Raw genomic sequence first — 18,206 nt, 5'->3', positions numbered from 1 at the left:
GGTCAGGGGCTCCGGCCAGACCGGGTCGCATGGTGGGGAAGGAGGGCAGAAAGAGTATTCACTGTTCCAATCTGATTTTATTGAAAAGGAAACATACAAAAATCATGTACAAAAAAAATTAACCAAACATGTACAGAAAATTCATTCCGGTATCTACAGCAGCGCATATACAGAAATTTACAGGCTGGGCCACCCCTCCCCGCTCCCAGACTCCCCCCTCTTCGGAGACTCCCCCCTCCCTGACTCCCCCGTCTTCCCCCCAGCGCTTTGCCCTGGGGACTAAGGCTGGGGCGGTTTCCGCCCAAATATCCCACCCCCCCCAATGAATGCCAGTGGTCACACGTGCTCTCTCTAAACCTATGCAATGGGATTTATGGGGGTGGGGGGTGGTCACGGGCAGAGCACAGGATTCACAGTCTGGGCCCCTCCTGGCCACCCCCGGAGGAAGGTGAGGCAAGCATGCCCACCACCTGCCGGCTGGCTCAGGGAAGACGGCTGGGCACTGGGTGGGGGCAGCCGGCAGACGCACCCCATTCTCTGGCTCCAGGAGGCCAGTGGTCAGGTTTGGCTCATTTGCTCTTCACGGGCCCCCTCCCCAGGAGGAGGGGGGGAAGCACCAGGGGCCTGAGGCCAGGCCCAAAGTGAAGGAGCACTGGGTGGGAGACCCCTCCCCCCAGTGTCACCCTGCAGCTGGAACGGGCAGCCAGCACCAGCAGCCTTTCCTGAGATGGTGGTGGGCGGCAGAGGCGGGCGGCTCAGTCCCCACCCCCTCGGTCACCGGCGCCTTTAGACGCTGAGTCCATCAGCCCTCTCTTCCCCCCGGCTTCGCGGCCAGGGGCCCAGGAGTCCGCATCTCCCTCAGTGCACCCCAAGCAAGGCCGGGGCTGGGTCTGGAGGGGCTTGCCCTGGCCCGCCCCTGGGACAGGCAGGGCTGGTAGTCCAGTATATGCTACATGGTGCAGACAACGACCCCTGCGCTGGCCAGGGCGTCAGGAGGCGGGAGGGTCCTGCCCCCCAAGTCCCCGACGCCCGCCAGGCGGGTGCAGGCACCTAGTTGGGCTCCATCTCGGGGGCCCCGCGGCCCCGGGGTAAGGGCAGCAGTCCCATGATGAGATTGTACAGGACCCTCCAGGGTGAGGGGCGGTGTCGCTGCTGCTCCTCTTGTCTCTGCGGAAAGAGAGAGAAGAGGAAGTCAGAGAGTGGGCTCGTGACAGGGGCACAAGCGTGGTCGGGTCCCAGGGCATCGAGGAGCAAGGAGGCGGGGTCCTGAGGGCGAGCTACACCCACAGCCGGCCCGCCCACTGACGTTGGTGCTCTTATTATTAGTTGGGCTCACACCCCAGTTCCTCTGCCCAAGTGGGCCAGTGTCGTCACCTTCAGGGAGGACAGAAGTGCGTGTCATCGATTTGCAGATGACAAAGTCACCCAACGGAAGTCACTCCAGGGGGAAGGGGCGGGGCCGGATCACAGCCCACACTGCCCTGCCCCCCTAAAAGGCTGGGGGTGGGATGGAGGGAAGGGGGCAGGGAGCTCGCAGTCTCAGCGATTCTAGAACAATCTGCCCGCAGTCTCAGCGATTCTAGAACAATCTGTGGAAGGAGGAGAACTGGGAACAGATCCCCTGTGCTGAGGCTGCGCAGAAGTATGTCGAGGCAAAGCTGACCCCTGACCTCTTTGGAGGGGCTGAGGGGTGGGATGAAGACATGCAGTGGCCTCGGGGACCCTCTCAGCCCCGGACTGTTAGGACGGTGAGCAAGAAGGAAGCTAGACACAAAAAGACTCCCATCAATAAAAATAAAAAGTTAGTGCCCTGGCCGGTGTAGCTCAGTGGATTGAGCACGGGCCCGTGAAGCAAAGGATCACGGGTCGATTCCCAGTCAGGGCACATGCCTGGGTTCCAGGCCAAGTCCCCAGTAGGGGGCGCGTGAGAGGCAACCACACATTGATGTTTCTCTCCCTCTCTTTCTCCTTCCCTTCCCCCCTCTCTAAAAATAAATAGATATATATATATATATATAAATAAAAAGTTAGTGACAGCACTCTCCCGTACTGGGAAGGAGAAGCCCACCTCAGAGTTGGGATCAAGGTCAGGTAAAGCATCCAAAGGGTGGGTGGGTGAGATGCCTGACCCTGCCTCCTCCTCACTCACCACCAACTCCAACTCCCACAGCCAGGAGGTAGCAAAGGGGCACATCAGATTGGCGTAAGTCTATTTCTTTTCTTTTTAAATTTTTAGAGCAAGGAGAAGGAAGGGAGAAAGAAAGAGAGAGAAACATCAGTGTGTGGTTGCCTCTCGCATGACCCCCACTGGGGACCTGGCCCGCAACCCAGGCACGTGCCCTGACTGGGAATCGAACCACCACCCTTTGGTTCACAGCCCATGCTCAGTCCACTGAGCTACACCAGCCAGGGCAGATTGGCATAAGTGTAAAAGCCTGCCACCCTTACATGGCTTCTGAGTGCCACACGGCACAGCCACCTTGGTGAGCAAGGAAGCAAACATTCCATAAGGGTGGGCAGACCAGCCGGGGAATCTATGGAGACACAGGGGTGCTCCTGGAAAGGTGCCTAACTTGGGAGAGCCAAAAAACCAAAAAAGCCAATGAATAAAATGTAAAACGTTTGTTTTTACATCCTGAAAATCCAACCATGAGAGAACGAACGTGGATGCTATAGGTGGATCCGACAGAAAGCTAAGGAGCAGTGAAAGTGGGTGAACCGACTCTGCCCACGTGGAGGAACCTCCAGCAAAAACGGAGAGGAGAAAAAGTTTGCAGGGAAACACTCTCTCTGTCTTAAAGATTACGCCACAAAACGCCCTACAGTCCTTAGCATTGTTCGTGGCCTGGTAAATACGGAGTAAAAGACTCACACCTGCAGAGGAATGGGACAGGCCAGCCTGAGAGGTTTTCTTGGGAAGGGGGAAAGGGATGGGGTCACAGAGGGGCGACAAGGGGCTTCACAACATCCGGTTTTTGTTTTGCTTTCAATAAGCAGGCAGTGCGAGTGTCAGGTTCAGGTTCCAGAGAGCCGGGTGGGCGCCCTGGTGTTTGTTATTCTCCATTCCCTGCTGCAGGCTTCAGATATTTTGTTTCGCTCCGAGGAGGAGCGGCGGGCTTGGGGGCGGGCCCTCGCGCCCGGAGCCCCGCCCCCGCCCCGCTCGGAGAGCTGCGTGGCGCGCCGCCTGCTGCGCGGGCGGGTGGGAGGGGCGGGCGCGGCCGCGCCGCCGCTGCTGACTCACCGGCTATAAATAGCCCGGGATATATGAGCCGCTCCGCGGAGCGCCGCCCTCAGTCCCCGCGGCCGCGGGCTCGGGTGCGCCGCGGCGCTCCGGGCACCCCCGGGCCGGGCCGTGCCAGCCGCCGCGCGGGGGCCTTCGGCGGCTCCGCGGCCACGCCGCCCCTCCCACTGGCCTGTCCCCGGCGCGACCCCGCCGCGCAGGGCAGCAGCTGCGGCACATCTGGCGGGGCCGCCCGCAGCCCCCTCCCCGGCGGGAAGTCCCACCTGCCGTCTACCCCTCCCCCAGCACTCACCCGCCGCTCATACAGAGCGTCGAGGTCGTCCGCCATTCGCCGCAGCTGGGCCCCGATCTCTCGGGCCCACTGCTCCTCCTCCCCACGGACTCCCGGGGCTGCTTGAGTGGGGCCGCCCGCCAGGGCCCCCGGGGCGCTGGGCACCGGCGATTCCAGGTGCTGCTCCGCGGGCGAGAGTGAGGGCTGAGGACCTGGGAAAAGCCGAGGGGTGTGGTCAGCACCCATGATCCCTGTAGGCCCCGAGGTGTTCCTGGGGGACTAGTTAGCCAGTGCCCGCTTCTCCCTTTTCCGGGCGCCGGATTTCACTTCTGCTTCCCGCCTTGTTCCTAGCCATTCCAGGGTCCCCTCTTAGAGCCTGAGTTGTCAGCTTCCACTCCCCAGGCACCAGGAAGCGGTGAGAGGTCTCGGGGTGGCCTTTCGGAAGTCGCCTGTCTAGCCCACGTTAGTCTAGAAGGCCTTCCTCTCACCTAACCTGAGTACCTCTTCCAGAACGGGGCCAATTTTGTCTGCTCCATTTAACAGATGGAGAAATTGAGGGCCACCCTAAGAAGTGGCCCAAGGTCACACAGGGATACAGCCACTGGCTACACCCAGAGTCACCAGCCTCAGGTCTCCTGGCCTCTCGCGCCCAACCACAGTGAAGCCACACCTCCGGATGTGGCCTGGAGACCAGAAGGCCAGGCTGGCTGCCTCCGAACACCGGCCTGGGGGGCTGGGATGCGGGGGATGCCTTCCAGCACCCACCCCCTTCTCAGCTCCTCTGGCCTCTCCTCCTCCCTCCTGTCACCCCAGGTCCGGGCCTGAGGGATCCCTAAGGCCCCAAATCGGGCCTCAGTTTCCACACTTGGGACTCTGGTCTTGAAATCGAGTCCCCTCTTGTCCCACTTCCAGGGAACTGAGTCGGAGAAGTTTCTCTCTCTGAGCCTCCCTGGGCTCCAGAGACGGGGTGGGGCTGGAGGGCAACCCGGACAGTGAGTCCCCTGCCACCGAGTGTGCCGGCTGGGATGGGGCTACCGGGCTCCACAGGGTTAACGGCCCATCAGGCAAGGGACCTTTAACCCTTCCCTCCCCAAAGCTCACCCCCCCCACACACACACACTTTCCCAACACAATGGCCCCTCCCCCCTCCGTCCTCCTCCAGGACCTGCGCAGAGGGCGGACCTCGCCTCGGCCAAAAAGACGCAGATAATGGCAAAAAGCCACCCTCGACACCTCCCCAAAGTCCTGAAGTGACCGTCCTCCTTCTCTGCCCACACTCTCTCCCTCTACAGTCCTCAGGGGGACTAAAGGGACCCAGGCTAGGGGAGAGGGGCTGGGAAAGGCCGGCCACCGGCTGCAACTCGGGGACTGCAGTCAGATTCCAGGAGGGACTTCCCACTCGGCGTGCCCCCACCCCCCAGCCTCCTACTCGGTCTTCCTGCTTCTTGCAACACATAGACCACACAGGCCACACCCTCCCTGTGGCCCGGCCTGCTCGCCACCTCCCCCCACCCGCTCCCACTTGGCCAGTTCCTCAGTGTCTGTCGCCCGGCTCCCATCATCCCCGGTGTGGGGCGGGCACTCACCGTCGGGGCGCGGGCCTCGGGGGCGGCTGCGGGGACCCCCAGGCCAGCGGGGGGCCCCCAGGGCGGCAGTGACAGCGGGCAGGGCGGTGGGGGCGCAGAGGTAGGCAGCGGGCAGCAGGGCCGGGGCGGCGGGGGCGGCGGGCAGGCCGGGCTCGCAGAGGCCGCAGGACACAGCCGAGGGCACCAGGCGGCTGAGCGGGAAGGGGCGAGGGCCGTCGCGGGCCAGGCCCTCTACCGGCTCCGGGGAGCTGCCCTCCTGGCGTGCTCGGGCCATGGCGCTCCCTGAGGCCTGCGGGACAGGGGGAGAGAGGTGCCGTCAGCCAACAAGTGCAGAGGGCCCCAGGGCACCTCCAATCCCGCACACTGTGCTGAGCACGCGTGGGGGGGCAGGGAGAGTGCCCGTGGCACACCCTGGGCCCTGTTGGAGAGGACCATGTAGGTGATGGCCACGGAAGACACACACCACCCAGGGGCTGCTGAGCCTGGGCTCAGCCGGGGGCAGCCTCCCAAGCACAGGGTGATGGGCCCACAGGGAGGGACAAGGGGGCACAGGACACAGCTCTCACAGCAAGTGCAAGGACGCACCCCGGACCCAGACACAGGGGGGTGACAGCCACACAACACAGACTCATCCAAACTGACAGGGGCTCACATAGGACACAGGCTGGTGGGGTGGCTCCTGGGACACAGAGGTGGGCACACTCCAAGGGCACTCTGGCACCCTGACGGCCCCCCCAACACACAGGGACTGCGGCGGGACCCACACGGAGAAAACCAGGGGTGTGTGTGGAGGACACACGACGCGGACACGTGAGGACTCAGGCAGGACTGGCCAGGGTGACCTCCCGCCTCACCTCCCATTTGCACAGAGACACTGAGATGGCCTCAGTGTCGGACACCACGACTCGCTCCCCAGGACACACACAGAAACACTGACCAAAATGTGAACACACACACACACACAGCCCATCAGGAGGGCTACACAATCAGTGCGGACTGCCCGGCACAACCCATCCCCGCCACCTCGGCCCCCCACACACGTCACACACATACACAGAGTGTCAGCATCTCGCTCGCTGACCCACTCTTGACGTGCCCCCCCCCCACAGCACCAACAGGAACACACACTTCTCAAACACACTTACCCCTCCCCACACACACACCCAAGAGATAAGGCATGCACACCTCAGCACTCATACACACATCAACACAGGCAGACCAACACACACACACCAACTCATACACACACACACACAGACCAACACCACCGAAACACACCCACTTGTCACCAACTCTCAGACCCCAGGACACGTGTCCTCGGACCCGCACACAGCACCCCACTCGCCGGCAGAGACTCGCAGACACAACAGCAGAACAGCAGATGCCAGCCCACCCTCCTCCTCCCCCAGCCTCAAAACACGACAGCCCACCGTCAGCCCCGGACGCGCCACACGCACCCGCTAACTCTAACCCCGCGCAGCCCTGGCAGCACGCACACCTAACGCGCCCACAGAAAACACTGGTCTCACGTGACTGACATAAACACTGCACACACGCAGCCCACATGACACGCATGAGCCAGCCGATCACGGAGACAAGCCCCTCAGACCCAACACACACACACACACACGCGGAGACAGCCCCCTGCAAGAGGCTGCCAGCAACACCCACTGCCTGTGCGGCACAGACCCCACCGAGACACGGTCTCCGATTCCCAGACACCAGTGCCAGACACACAGGCCAAACAGAGACGGAGACAGCCCCCCACCACACACTCACATACACACACACACACCGTGCAGAACTCACAGACACCTGGACAGAAAACAGACGTGGGCATGCAGCAGGCATACCGTCCTAAACGCCGAGCTGAGAGACACATGCCCTGGAGATACGCGCCGTCACAGAGTCCACACAGGCAAGACACGCGAGCACACAAAAATACAGCCCATCGGGCAGGATACACATACAAACACGGCTCACTCAAGCAACACACAAACACACAACCACCACAGGCCAGCACACACAAGCAACACAGCACCACGGAAACACACCCAAACAGCACACGCAGGCAACTCTCGCAGAGAAAACACACACGCAGGTACACCGCACAGAAACAGCCCCCACCCCTCAGGCAGGGCAGCCGCGCAGCGCTCCGCACAAACGTGCACGGGGACTCACTCACACACCCCGGCCGGACGGACACCACCACTCCCTGCACACCCCAGCACAAACTCGGAGCGAGACACACACACACACACACCCAGGCGAGACACCTGCAGATCCACAACCCCGCACACGCGCGCTCCCACGGCGGGGCCAGACGCCCCCCTGCGCTGTCACAGGCCCCCCCCCAACCCCGCCGCCGCCACGTGCGCCCGCCCCGCCCGCCAGGCGAACGCGGGGCCAATAACCGGCTGTTGCTGGGGCGCAGCCCCCGCCCGCAGGAGCCGCAGACTCCGCGGCCCGCGAGCCGCCCCCTGTCGCCGCCCCCAGCGGGCGCGCGCCCCGGGTGTGGCAGCCCCTCCGCGCAGTACCCCCGCCCCGCCCCTCCCGGACTGCGGAGGCCGGGGCAGCCGGGGTCGACTCACTTCCCCGGGGCCGCACTGGCCACCAGGGGGCGCTGCCGAGCCTGCACCCCATTGTTTGTAAACAAACCCGCCAGACCGCTGAGGCACCTGCGCTCCTCGACCCTTGGTGCCCCCGGCGCAGCGACCCCTGCCTGGCCCCGAGTCCCTGGTGAGGGCGGAGGGCGGGAAGAGAGGGGGGCACGCGGTGGGGATGCAGTGCGCCCCCAGTGCTCCCCGCGCGCATTCCCGCCACCGCCTCCAGGGAGCCCACCGGGCCTGGCCAATCCAGGCCAGCGGGGACTCGGGGTGCGCACACTCACCCCGGGGGCATGAACACGCCAGAGGGGGCGGCGATCGGGGGCGGGCGGCTTCCTTCAGGAGGGCGCGCCCGCCGAGCGCCGCTCGCTGCGGCGACTGCTGCTGCTGCTGCTCTAACTGAAGTAGCTGCTGCTGTCGCTGTGGCTGCTGCTGCTGCTCGGGCCGCAAGCGCGTCCGCGTCGTGGCCGCCGCTGCCGATTCGGTTGCTGCGGCCGCCAGGCGCCCGCTCGCATGTGGCTCGCGCCGCGTCTCAGGCAGCCCGGCGGATCCTGGGCCAGCTCGGCGGCGGCCCCGCCCCGTCCCGCCCCGCCCCCGCCCGGCGGGTCTCACGCCCCGCCCCCGCGTGACGCCACGGCCCCGCCCGCCCGCGCTGGACAAGTCGGGACTTGCTGGCGCGCGCCGCGCCCCCTACCTCTGCACCGGGGGTTTCCCTGCAGCGGGGCCGGGGCGGGGCCTGGCCCAGGGCGACGCGGGACAGCCGGACACACACTGACACACTGACACACTGACTGGGACTCACAGACAGACACACACACCCCCGCAGCCGCGCTCCAGGGTACACGGAGTCACGTGCCGACAGGGCGACGGAGACGAGCGGACTCAGACACACGGCCACAGTTTCCCAGATGCACACCTCGGCCGGGGGTGGGGGCCACAAAAACACAGCCCGACCTGGGGCACACGCGCACACACACACACACACCTAGACACCAATGCAGAGACCGACTCTGACACAGGCGCCGGGACAGGGAGACTGACCCGGTAGAGCGACACACACAGGTGCACAGACACCCACACCGACCGGGCTCGCAGTCGGGACATTCCAATGAGCGCGCAGGTGCACGCACACACACACACACACACCTGTCACGGATACCTGGAGGTTCAGTTTGATTTAGATGACAGTCCCATAGAGATTACAAACCAACAGCCACCCCAGCTCACAGCTGACGCAGTGCAACTGTCAGAAGTTGACCCTCAGAGACAAAGATCAAGGCAGACCTAGAAGAAACTGGCCCCCAACAGACAGTCACCAACTCATCCCTGTGGCAGGCTCCTGCGCACAGGCTCGCTAACAGACACACCTGGCCGCACTCGCCACAAATCTGGCGGTGGCCCCCGGGCCAGAAAGAACCCCAGGCACCTGGCACGGACATGCCCGGGCAGCAGCCCCTGCACTGCCTCTCACCCCACCTTCTGGTGGGTTTCAGTTCCCTTTCCCTTCTCAGCTTCCCATTGTCGCTCCCGCCCCAGCTCCGGCTGGCTGGCCCCTGGCCTCTCTTCCCCTGGGACTCTGAGGCTCTGTCTCCCCTGCACTTTTTCTTCCCTCCGTGTCACACCCCCACCCAAACCTCGTCACCACAGGGTGAGTTGCCTTTGAGTGCCCAGCACGGAGCTGGCCGAGGAGGGATGCCAGTCCCGAGCAGCGGTGGGCTGGTCCGGCGCTCAGACGGGGGCTTCTTCCAGGGCCAGATCCTGTGAGTTCCCAAGAGACGCGGGAAGTGGACACCACACCTGAAATCTCCCTACCTTCAGCCCTGCGTGGTGTGGCTCAGTGGACTGGGTGCGGGCCTGTAAACCAAAGGGTGGTCGGCTCAATTCCCACTCAGGGCACAAACCCAGGTTGCAGGCCAGGTCTCCAGTAGGGGGCACAGGAGAGGCAACCAAACACTGATGTTTCTCTCCCTCTCTTTCTCCTTCCCTTCCCCTCTCTCTATAAATAAATAAAATCATCTTTAAAAATCTCCCTGCTTTCAGTATGGGGGGGGACTGATTTAACCTCCCTCCCTCTTTCCTTCCAATGTTTTCAAACGGTGAGCCGTGAGCAAACCATGGATTGCAAAATCACTTTTGTGGTTCTTATTGTTCTTATTCAGGTTGATGGAGATATATTTACGCACAATAAAATTCACTCTTTCTCAGGGTCTAGTTGGTGGAGTGTGACAGACGCACACCTCAATCAAGATTCAGAGCCTTTCTGTCACCCAAATCCTTCCCTGTGCTCCTTTATAGGAAGCTCCTTCCACATGCAAGTCCAGTGGCTCTTGACCAGACTTTTTTTTTTTTCTTTTAAGATTTTATTTATTTATTTTTAGAGAGATGGGAAGGGAGATAGAACGAGAGGGAGAGAAACATCAATGTGTGGTTGCCTGTCATGCGCCCCCTAATGGGGACCTGGCCCGCAACCCAGGCATGTGCCCCAACTGGGAATCTAACCAGCGACCCTTTGGTTTGCAGGCCCGTGCTCAATCCGCTGAGCCACACCAGCCAGGGCTTGACCAGACTTTTAAAACAATGCAAAATAGAATATCGCGTTCAAAATCAAGAAGCCAAAGGAAAATGCCGTTTTGTGAAAACGTGGCTGATGTGTGGTAAGTACACACCGGGTCCCACAGAAAGTGTATCTTTGACTTTAAAGGTCGAGTGTAAAGGCGTTTGAGAAATGTCACTGCAGACATTCATTAAATGGGATCGTGCATGGAAGTCATTGAGTGGCTGACATGTAGCAGGCGCCTAATAAATGCACTTATCACTCGGGTCACTGGTTATGGCCAGTGTTTGCTCTGTGACCGGCAGTGATGAAGTTACGAGAGAGGCAGGCCCCAGCCCTGGGTTAGCTCACCGTCCAGCCTGTGTGCCTCACACATGGCTCAGGGCCCTCAAGCTGCCCATCTAGGACTAAACACCAGGAGGCCAGATGCGCCGGGATGATTTTCTGAGAAGAAAATGAGTGAAGGACTGGAGGGACCCAGCTTGGTGGGTAGGAGTGGGAGAGGGTGGGAGAGGACCAAGAGTCACCAGGCCCTAAGTAGTGTCACCAGTGAAGATGATTTCCACTCTTTAGTCCAGATCCTGCTCCAGATTAGACACCCTAACCTCCCAGGGCCAGACCCCCAGCTCTGGCCCATCCCCCAAAAAAACCCTGCAGGCTGAGCTCACCAAACAAGGTTCTGGGTCTAGATGGCCTGCGTTAGAACTTCCGGCTCTGCCACCTACTGGTGCTGTGACCTTGGGTTAGCGGTTGTGTCTTTGTGCCTCAACTTCCCCATCTGTGAGCTGGGACAATGAAAGGCTCCATCTCATAGGATTTTGCAGAGTGAGAAGGTGGATAAAAGTAAAGCGCTAAGGCCTGGTGGGTGCTTAATACCTGGTATCCAGCGTTACTACTACCAGTGTGGGGGGTCCACCGACTCTCTCAGAATCCAAACAAGAACTTGAAGTTAGGACCCCTAGGTAGGGACAGGGCTTTCAGACCAGCGGCCCTAGGGCCAGCCACTGGTTTCTCATTTTGCATATGAACGCCTCTGAAAGGGACCTCCGGCACAGTGCAGCGATAAAGCGGCCAGACTCTGCAGCCAGGCTACCTGGGTTCGGACGATGGCCTTAATCAAGCAGCTTCCCCTCTCTGTGCCCCATTTCCTCATCTTCCTCACCTGTACACAGAGGGGGATCACCAAAGGACCCAAAATTAAATGTGACGATTAAGTGAGTGTGTATTTGTTAGACAATTAGAGCAGTTTCCAGCGGGAGCAGCCTCCATGCCAAGTGCCGGTTGAAGAAATGAGTGTCCCAGCCGGTCTTACGGCAGACCCGCACCCTTCCCCAATCTCTTGTGCGCCATTCTGGGGAAGTAGATTTCTCCGCACGGCAAGAGCGAGTTGGGGAAGGACTTAACTTTTCACTGCAGGGCCTGAGTACCGGCCTTCAGCGGTGGAGAGGGGGCCTCCTGGGTCCCCTCTGCGTAGCCGGCCTCCCAAGCCCGGAGGCTGGACCGAAGCCGGTGGGGGCTGGGCGGGGGCGCCGGCGTCCGCAGGGTCCGAGAGGCCGGCGCGTGTGAAGGTTACCGCTCCCCGGCGGGGCGGGGGCCGCGCGCTGTTGCTGGGGTCTGCGGGGCCTGCCTGCGCCCGCGCCCCCCCTCCTTCCCGGCCAGCCAGTGAGCGGTACCCGCCGCCGTTGCCAGGGGAAACTCGCCGCCCCGTTACCCAGCAACAAGCCTGGCCCAACCAGGCGCGAGGACCCCCCAGGCCCCGCCCGCCGCTGCCCACCGCGTGCCCAATGCCAGGCGGGCAGAGCCGGCCCGGCTCCCAGAGACGGCGAGCGCGCTCATTGGTCGCTACGGCGCCCGCCCGCCCGCGCGCCCAGATCTAGGGGAGCCCTCGGCGCGGGGGGCGGGGAGCCGGGCCCCGGGGAGCTGCGGGGCGCACGGCCTGCAAGCTTGCGGTGGGCTGGGGTGAGGCCTGGACTGGCCACCGTCCCCCGCCCCCCCGCGCCTCCTCCCCGCCCAGCACCCTCGGACGAGGATGGGCACTTGGGATGGGTTGGAAATGGGCTGCGCATCCCGTCCCTCCCGCCGGGGAGGTACGCTGAGAGTTGGGAGAGCAGGGACCCAGCGTTCCCTTCCCAGGAGACCTGGGCATCCTGACCCCGTGAACACAGGAGCTGGTTGACCCCTCCACCCCGAAACAGGATTCAGGCATCGTGGCGCTTGAAAACAGGAACTGAGGATCCCCCAGAAAAGGACCCAGGCGTCCTGACCCCATAAAAGTAGGGGTGCCCCCACCTCTCCCCAAAGGACCCAGGCATTCCCTGTCCTGTGACAATGAGGATGAGTCCCCTCTCCTCAGGAGATGCCGAGTTTCCCAGTCCCAGAAAACAAGGGCTGAGGGTGTCCCCAGAGGGGACCCAGGCCTGTCGGATGTTATGAAAGTTTGAACCAAGCACCCCGCCTCCTCCGGAAATGGGACTCAGGCCTTTGGGTCCCCTGAGATGCCTCAGGACCCCTGGGCATTCGAGCCCTGGTTGTGTTTATACTGGAAGGCCCTCGCCCCTTCCAACCTTCCCTCCCAGCAGTGACCTGGCCCCTCAGGTGTCCCCTTCATCCAGATGACCACCTGCCCAGCGCAGGGTGCGGACCTGCCAGCTCCGCTCGGTTCTGAGTCCTTTTCCCCAGGGTCCGGCTTGTTGATCCCCAGGACATCTGACCCACGGCCACTTCTCCTCCCTGGGACTCCACACCCCCGCCCCCTAGCAGCGCCCCAGGCCTCCTAAGTGCCAAGGAACCTGGAATCGAAGCCCTGAGTTTCTCAGACCACCCCTTCCGCCCCCGCCCCCAGACACTGGGCCAGGTCGCCCAGCCTCTCGCAGCGGTCCGGAGGGTGTCCAGGGGTGCCCAGGACCCGAGGTCTGGAAGACCCAGCCGCCCAGCACCTCTAGGTGGCAAACGGGGATCCTGGGCTGGGAGCCCCCAGTTTCAAGGGACCCGGATGCGAGCCCCCAGGCCACTCAGGGAGGCTCGGATTCCTTAGTCCCCATCCCAGGGAGACCCAGGGCAGCCAATCCCCCCCAGCTCCAAAGCCCGGCGAGCCCAGGTGCGGCCCGCCCCTTCCCTGGTACCTGGGGGGGGCGGAGTTGAGGATTACTCAGCCTCCAGAATGAGGCGATGACATCATCCTGGGGGGGGTTGACTAATGGCCGCGCTGGGGGGGGCGGGGAAGTTTACCCGGTAACAGCGGCTGCCGCTCGGCCCCGCCCCCCGGGGAAGGGCCGAGAGGGGGGAGGCATAAGCGCACACATAGACACACAAACACACACGCACAAGTCCACTCAGCATCCCCTCCCCCCGGATCCCACAACACGCGCATCTTACTGGGACAAGAGGGGGAGGGGTTGTGAGGCGGGGTGTGGGCTGGAGAGTCCTTAGCAAGTTTGTGGAGACAGTGTGCTGCGTGCCATGTGTTGGGGTGTTGGCCCGTGAGGCCGGTGGTTGTGTCGGGCTGCCGAGTGTGTGACTGTGTCAGTGTGCTCCTGCAGGACGTCCTGAGGTGTGTGAGGGTGGTGGTGTAAGGCTGTGTCGTTGGTGCCGGCGTGCTGTTTTGTGCAATGTGCCCAGGTGCGTGGCTGAGACGGGGTGTACCCACCGGGTTGTGTCCACGTGGCATCGGGGTGAGTGTGGCCATGATGCCGTGTGACCAGGAAAGTCTGTGAGCACGGTGTGTCATGGCACTGTTGTGTTAGTGTGGTTGTATGGACGTGTCCATGTGCTTAGTGACACCACGGTGTGTCTGTGGAAGGCCATGTGTCAGCGGGATTGTGTGTGTGTGTGCCATGGTGGTTGTGTATGTGTACACAACACTGTGCATCCATGGGATTGTGTGTGTCATGTGTGTGTCCATGAGATTGTGTCATGCTGTGCATGGGGGTGTGCTGTGTGTCACCAGGAGGTGTGCTAACATGCCTGGTTGTGTGACAGGGGACACTTGCATGTGACCCACCATTACTGTGTGTGCACAACATGCTGTGTGTGGTGAGGTTGTGTGTGTGCCTCTCATTGTACCTGACATGTGTGTTTGTGGGACTGGGTGTTCCATACAGTATGTACATCTTGCAACGCGGTGTGTCGTTGTGAATGTGTCACAGTGGTTGTGTTTGTTACGGTGATGTGTGTCCATGGAGTTGTGTGTACAGGTGTATCACTGCGGTTGTGTGTCCATGGGCTGCATACACAAGTACATTACTGCGGTTGTGTGTCCATGGGGCTGTATGTGCAGGTGTATCACTGCGGTTGTGTGTCCATGGGCTGCATACACAAGTACATTACTGAGGTTGTGTGTCCATAGGGCTGTATGTGCAGGTGTATCACTGCGGTTGTGTGTCCATGGGGCTGTATGTACAGGTGTATCACTGCAGTTGTGTGTCCATGGGGTTGTATGTGCAGGTGTATCACTGCGGTTGTGTGTCCATGGGGCTGTATGTGCAGGTATACTAATGAGGTGGGTCTGTGCAATGTTGTGAGTCACGATGATTGTGTCATTGTTGTAATTGTGTGTCACTGTGAGAGTGTGTGTTGGGACGAATAGGCCATGGGTTATGAGGGTGTCACTGTGATCACGTTTGTCACCAATACTGTGTGTTCTAGGGACTAGAGTCATCAAGACTGCACGTGCCTGGGTGCTGCTGGGTGTCAGTGTGGCTGGGCGTGAGGGGAATGTCATTGTGTGGTGGGGTCAGGCCGTGCTGTGTATCCTGGGACTGGATTTGTGTCCCTGAGATTTTGGGTGCCTGTGTGATGCTGTGTGTCCCTGCGTGTTCCTGGGACCGTGTGTGTATGTCACTGTGGTTGCGTGGGGGGGGCGAAGCTGCGTGTCTGGGGCAGTGTGTGTGTGTGTGTGTGTGTGTGTGCCACCGCGATTGTGTGTCAGCGTGCTGAGCCGGTGCCGGGGGAAGGTGCGCGCGTCTCCAGGCCTCCTGCCCGAGAACAGCGGCGCCGCGCTCTGATTGGCTGAGGCCGCGCCAGTGAGAAGCTAGCGAATCCTGCGGTAACTTGGTAACTCGGGACTCGGCCGCCGCCGCCCCTGCAGGCGACCCCAACCCCGGGCGCCCCTCCCTGGCTCCCTCTCTTCCCATCGGCTCCCCAAACCTACAGCTCTGTCCCCTCTGCCTCTCTGCCTCTGCTTCCCCCATCTCTGCCACTCGGCTAGATGTCTCTGTCTCCCCATGTATGTTTCTCGCTGTCACTGTGTCCCTGTCCTTCTCTCTATCTTTTGTTTGTCTTCCACCTCCCATCTCTGTCTCTCTCGGTCTCCTACAACTCTCTCTTCCTGTCTCTGCCTCTCCCTGTCCCGTTTCTGCCCCGTCATTTACTTTCCCAGGCTGTCTCGCTTCTCTGTGCCTCAGTCTCCCCATTTTTGTGTCTCTCATTGGCTTGTCTCTTGCTCCCTTCCCCCATCCCCTCACTCTCACTCCTACAGCCGTGTTCAAAATTCACTTTTCTTTTTGCGGCGATAAGCAGGGGACCCCCCCACCCCGCTCTACTTAATCCTCACCCCTTCCCTCAGGCCCCGGCTTCTGGCAGCAGGCCCCACGCAGGGCAGACTTCAGGAAGGACTTCCCGCCTCTTGGTTCAGCACCCGGGCTTTATCGTTCGGGCCAGGCGGAGGCCGGGCGGCCCCGTGGCTTCCGGAGGCGCCCGGGCGGGATGAGCTCATTGCGAGTTGGCTAGGATTTCATCAGCTTCCTCTGCTGGAGTTACCCCCGCTCTTCGGCCCGCGCGGGCCTCTCGGGCGCATCCACCGGGCGCTTGCTGCCCCCGAGTGGCGAAAGCGGGAAGAGCAGGCGCCACACACACAAAAAGCCCATCTTTGCCCCTCAGGATGTCACCAGCTCGGGAATGCTGCGAATCTGAATCTATTTAATCTTCACGGCAATGCCATGAGATGGAAAGTATTTGAAATCCCGGTTACAACAGGGACACTGAGGTCAGAAAATTGAAGTCGGCCCCCTAAGGTCACATAGCAGGTGAACGGTACGTCAGGACATGCCTAGGGAGAGAAGGGGGTGCTTATAACCACCAAGATGCCAGTGGTCATTCATTCATTTATTCATTCGGCGAAGATTTACCAGGGTGTCTTCTGTGACAGGCACTGCTGTGGGCACTGGACATATGGCAGTAAACAAAACAGCTGAAATCCCTGCCCTCATGGTCTGGAGGAGACAAACAATGGTAAACATAAGCAAAAATACAAAGTGAATCTGGGAGTAGAAAAGAGAAGCAGAAAAGGGGCCTGGAAAGTCTTGAAGGTGGTCTTACTAAGGATGTTAGGGAAAGTCTTGCTGAGAAAGTGATCGTTGGTGAGGGAGCAGAGTGCCCCAGTCAGAGAAGGGAAGGCGCAAAGGTCCTGAGGCCAGAGTGGGCGTGTCCAGAAAGGCGAGGAGCTATTGGGCAGCTGGAAGAGCTGAGAGTAAGGGAAGGGAGGGCGTGTGGGAGAGGAGGTCCGAGAGGGTTTAGATCACCTCGAGGACTTTAACTTTTACTCTGAGCGAGGTGGGAACCGCAGGAAGGCTTTGAGTGTGAGCTCATTTAGTTCTAACAGGCGCCCTCCGGCGGCCAAGTGGAAAACAAGTTGTAAGCGGAGAGCAGGGAGGCCAAAGAGGGAGGAGGCGACTCAGGCTCAAGTGGTGGCCACTGCACCAAAGTGGAAGCTGTGGAGCCGGACTGAAGGTGGAGTGAATGGGATTAGCTGAGGCACTGGATGTGGATGGGGGGGGGGGGGACTTTGGGGAGCTCCACATTTTTGTCTGAGCAGCTGGAAGGGTGAAGGGGCGGAGGCAAATAATAATAATAATAATAATAATAATGTCAGCTCTCACATTCTGTGCACCTACTTTGTGCCTGGTTTCGTTAAATCCTTATGACTGTCCTGAGAGACAGGAAGTGGAGGTGGCAGATGTGATAGGACTGTGGACTTTTTTGGCTTATTTATTTTAAAAGTAGAATCTACATGATTTCTTCAGTATTTATTTGTGGATTCGATGGATAATAGCAATAATAGCAAACACATATAGTGTGTTTCTGGAACCATTCTCAGCACTTCCCTTCTTACTCAGCACTTTACTTGAGTCTTGTGCTGCCTCCTCCATGCAGGACCCTTTGATTGCCTCCCTGTCTCCCCTCATGCTTATAGGTTATCTCTTCTCTCTCTCTCTTATTTAAAAAAGATTTTGTTTATTTTTAGAGAGGAGAAGGGAGGGAGAGAGGGAGAGAAACGTCAATATGTCATTGCCTCTTGCATGCCCCCAACTGGGAATTCTGACCCGGAACTGAGGCATAAGCACTGACTGGGAATTGAACAGACCACCCTTCGGTTTGCAGTTCACCACTCAGTCCACTGATCCACACCAGCCAGGGCTAGAGAGATGTCTCGTCTGTGCCTTGGGCTGTGCTTCTTGCACCAGAGAACGTACTGCCCTTTGCCTCCTATCAGGCCTGGCTGGGCCTGCCTCAGTCTCCCTTTCCACCTTACAGCTGGTCAATGGAGCCCCCATACCCCCTTCCTCCCCCTGGCATGCCCCCATATTCACCCAGCTTGATTCCGTGTTTCACTCTGGTCTCTGTTCAAATGTCACCTCCTCGGAGAAGCCTTCCCGGGTCATCTCTGTCCTCTCAGCCTGCCTTATTTTGCTCCACAGCATTCCTATTACATATCACGTTGTTTAGCTGTTTACTGTCTGCCTCCTTTTGGGGAGAGTGAGCTTCGTGGCGGCAGAGACGTGCCTCCAACACAGCTATACATTCGAATCCCCATTTCACAGATCTAAACACTAGAACGAGGCCCGGAACATAGCAGGTTTTCGTGTTTCAAGGACTGTTTGTTGAATGAATGCTTGCCCCGTGGCTGAAGCGGCAGGGAGTGCACCACGCCGCCCTCTGGTGGCAAATGGAA

General features: G+C 60.4%; 1 protein-coding gene across 4 annotated transcripts; it reads right to left on the bottom strand.

Annotated features, from left to right (window-relative positions):
- Window positions 1-57: 57 nt before the first annotated feature.
- BBC3 (BCL2 binding component 3) lies at window positions 58-15,879 on the bottom strand. 4 transcript variants are annotated; one of them, XM_037155142.2, is made up of 4 exons: window positions 15,810-15,879; window positions 5,099-5,387; window positions 3,534-3,724; window positions 965-1,167 (listed from the first exon to the last, which is right to left on the bottom strand). In XM_037155142.2, exons 2-4 carry the CDS (start codon window positions 5,370-5,372, stop codon window positions 1,051-1,053), a joined length of 582 nt encoding a protein of 193 aa, XP_037011037.1. In that variant the 5' UTR covers window positions 5,373-5,387; window positions 15,810-15,879; the 3' UTR covers window positions 965-1,050. The 4 variants fall into 4 exon arrangements, with proteins under 4 accessions (XP_037011039.1, XP_037011037.1, XP_037011036.1 ...); XM_037155141.2 differs by lacking the exon at window positions 15,810-15,879 and adding an exon at window positions 7,989-8,238; XM_037155143.2 differs by lacking the exon at window positions 15,810-15,879 and adding an exon at window positions 7,375-7,392.
- Between the last annotated feature and the right edge of the window lie 2,327 nt (window positions 15,880-18,206).

Source organism: Artibeus jamaicensis, unplaced genomic scaffold, assembly GCF_021234435.1.
Source record: "Artibeus jamaicensis isolate MK-2021 breed Jamaican fruit bat unplaced genomic scaffold, CSHL_Jam_final contig_1526, whole genome shotgun sequence".
In the NCBI taxonomy this organism is placed as follows: domain Eukaryota; kingdom Metazoa; phylum Chordata; class Mammalia; order Chiroptera; family Phyllostomidae; genus Artibeus; species Artibeus jamaicensis.
This window is presented reverse-complemented; position numbering and strand designations above follow the sequence as displayed.

Bases quoted from the DNA above. Each gene is read 5' to 3' on its own strand.
- BBC3 (XM_037155142.2), bottom strand. From the start codon at position 5,372: ATGGCCCGAGCACGCCAGGAGGGCAGCTCCCCGGAGCCGGTAGAGGGC. The intron at 3,725-5,098 runs GTGAGTGCCCGC...GGCTTTTCCCAG, and splicing joins CCGAGGCCCGCGCCCCGACG to GTCCTCAGCCCTCACTCTCG. The intron at 1,168-3,533 runs GTGAGTGCTGGG...CTCTTTCCGCAG, and splicing joins ACGCTCTGTATGAGCGGCGG to AGACAAGAGGAGCAGCAGCG.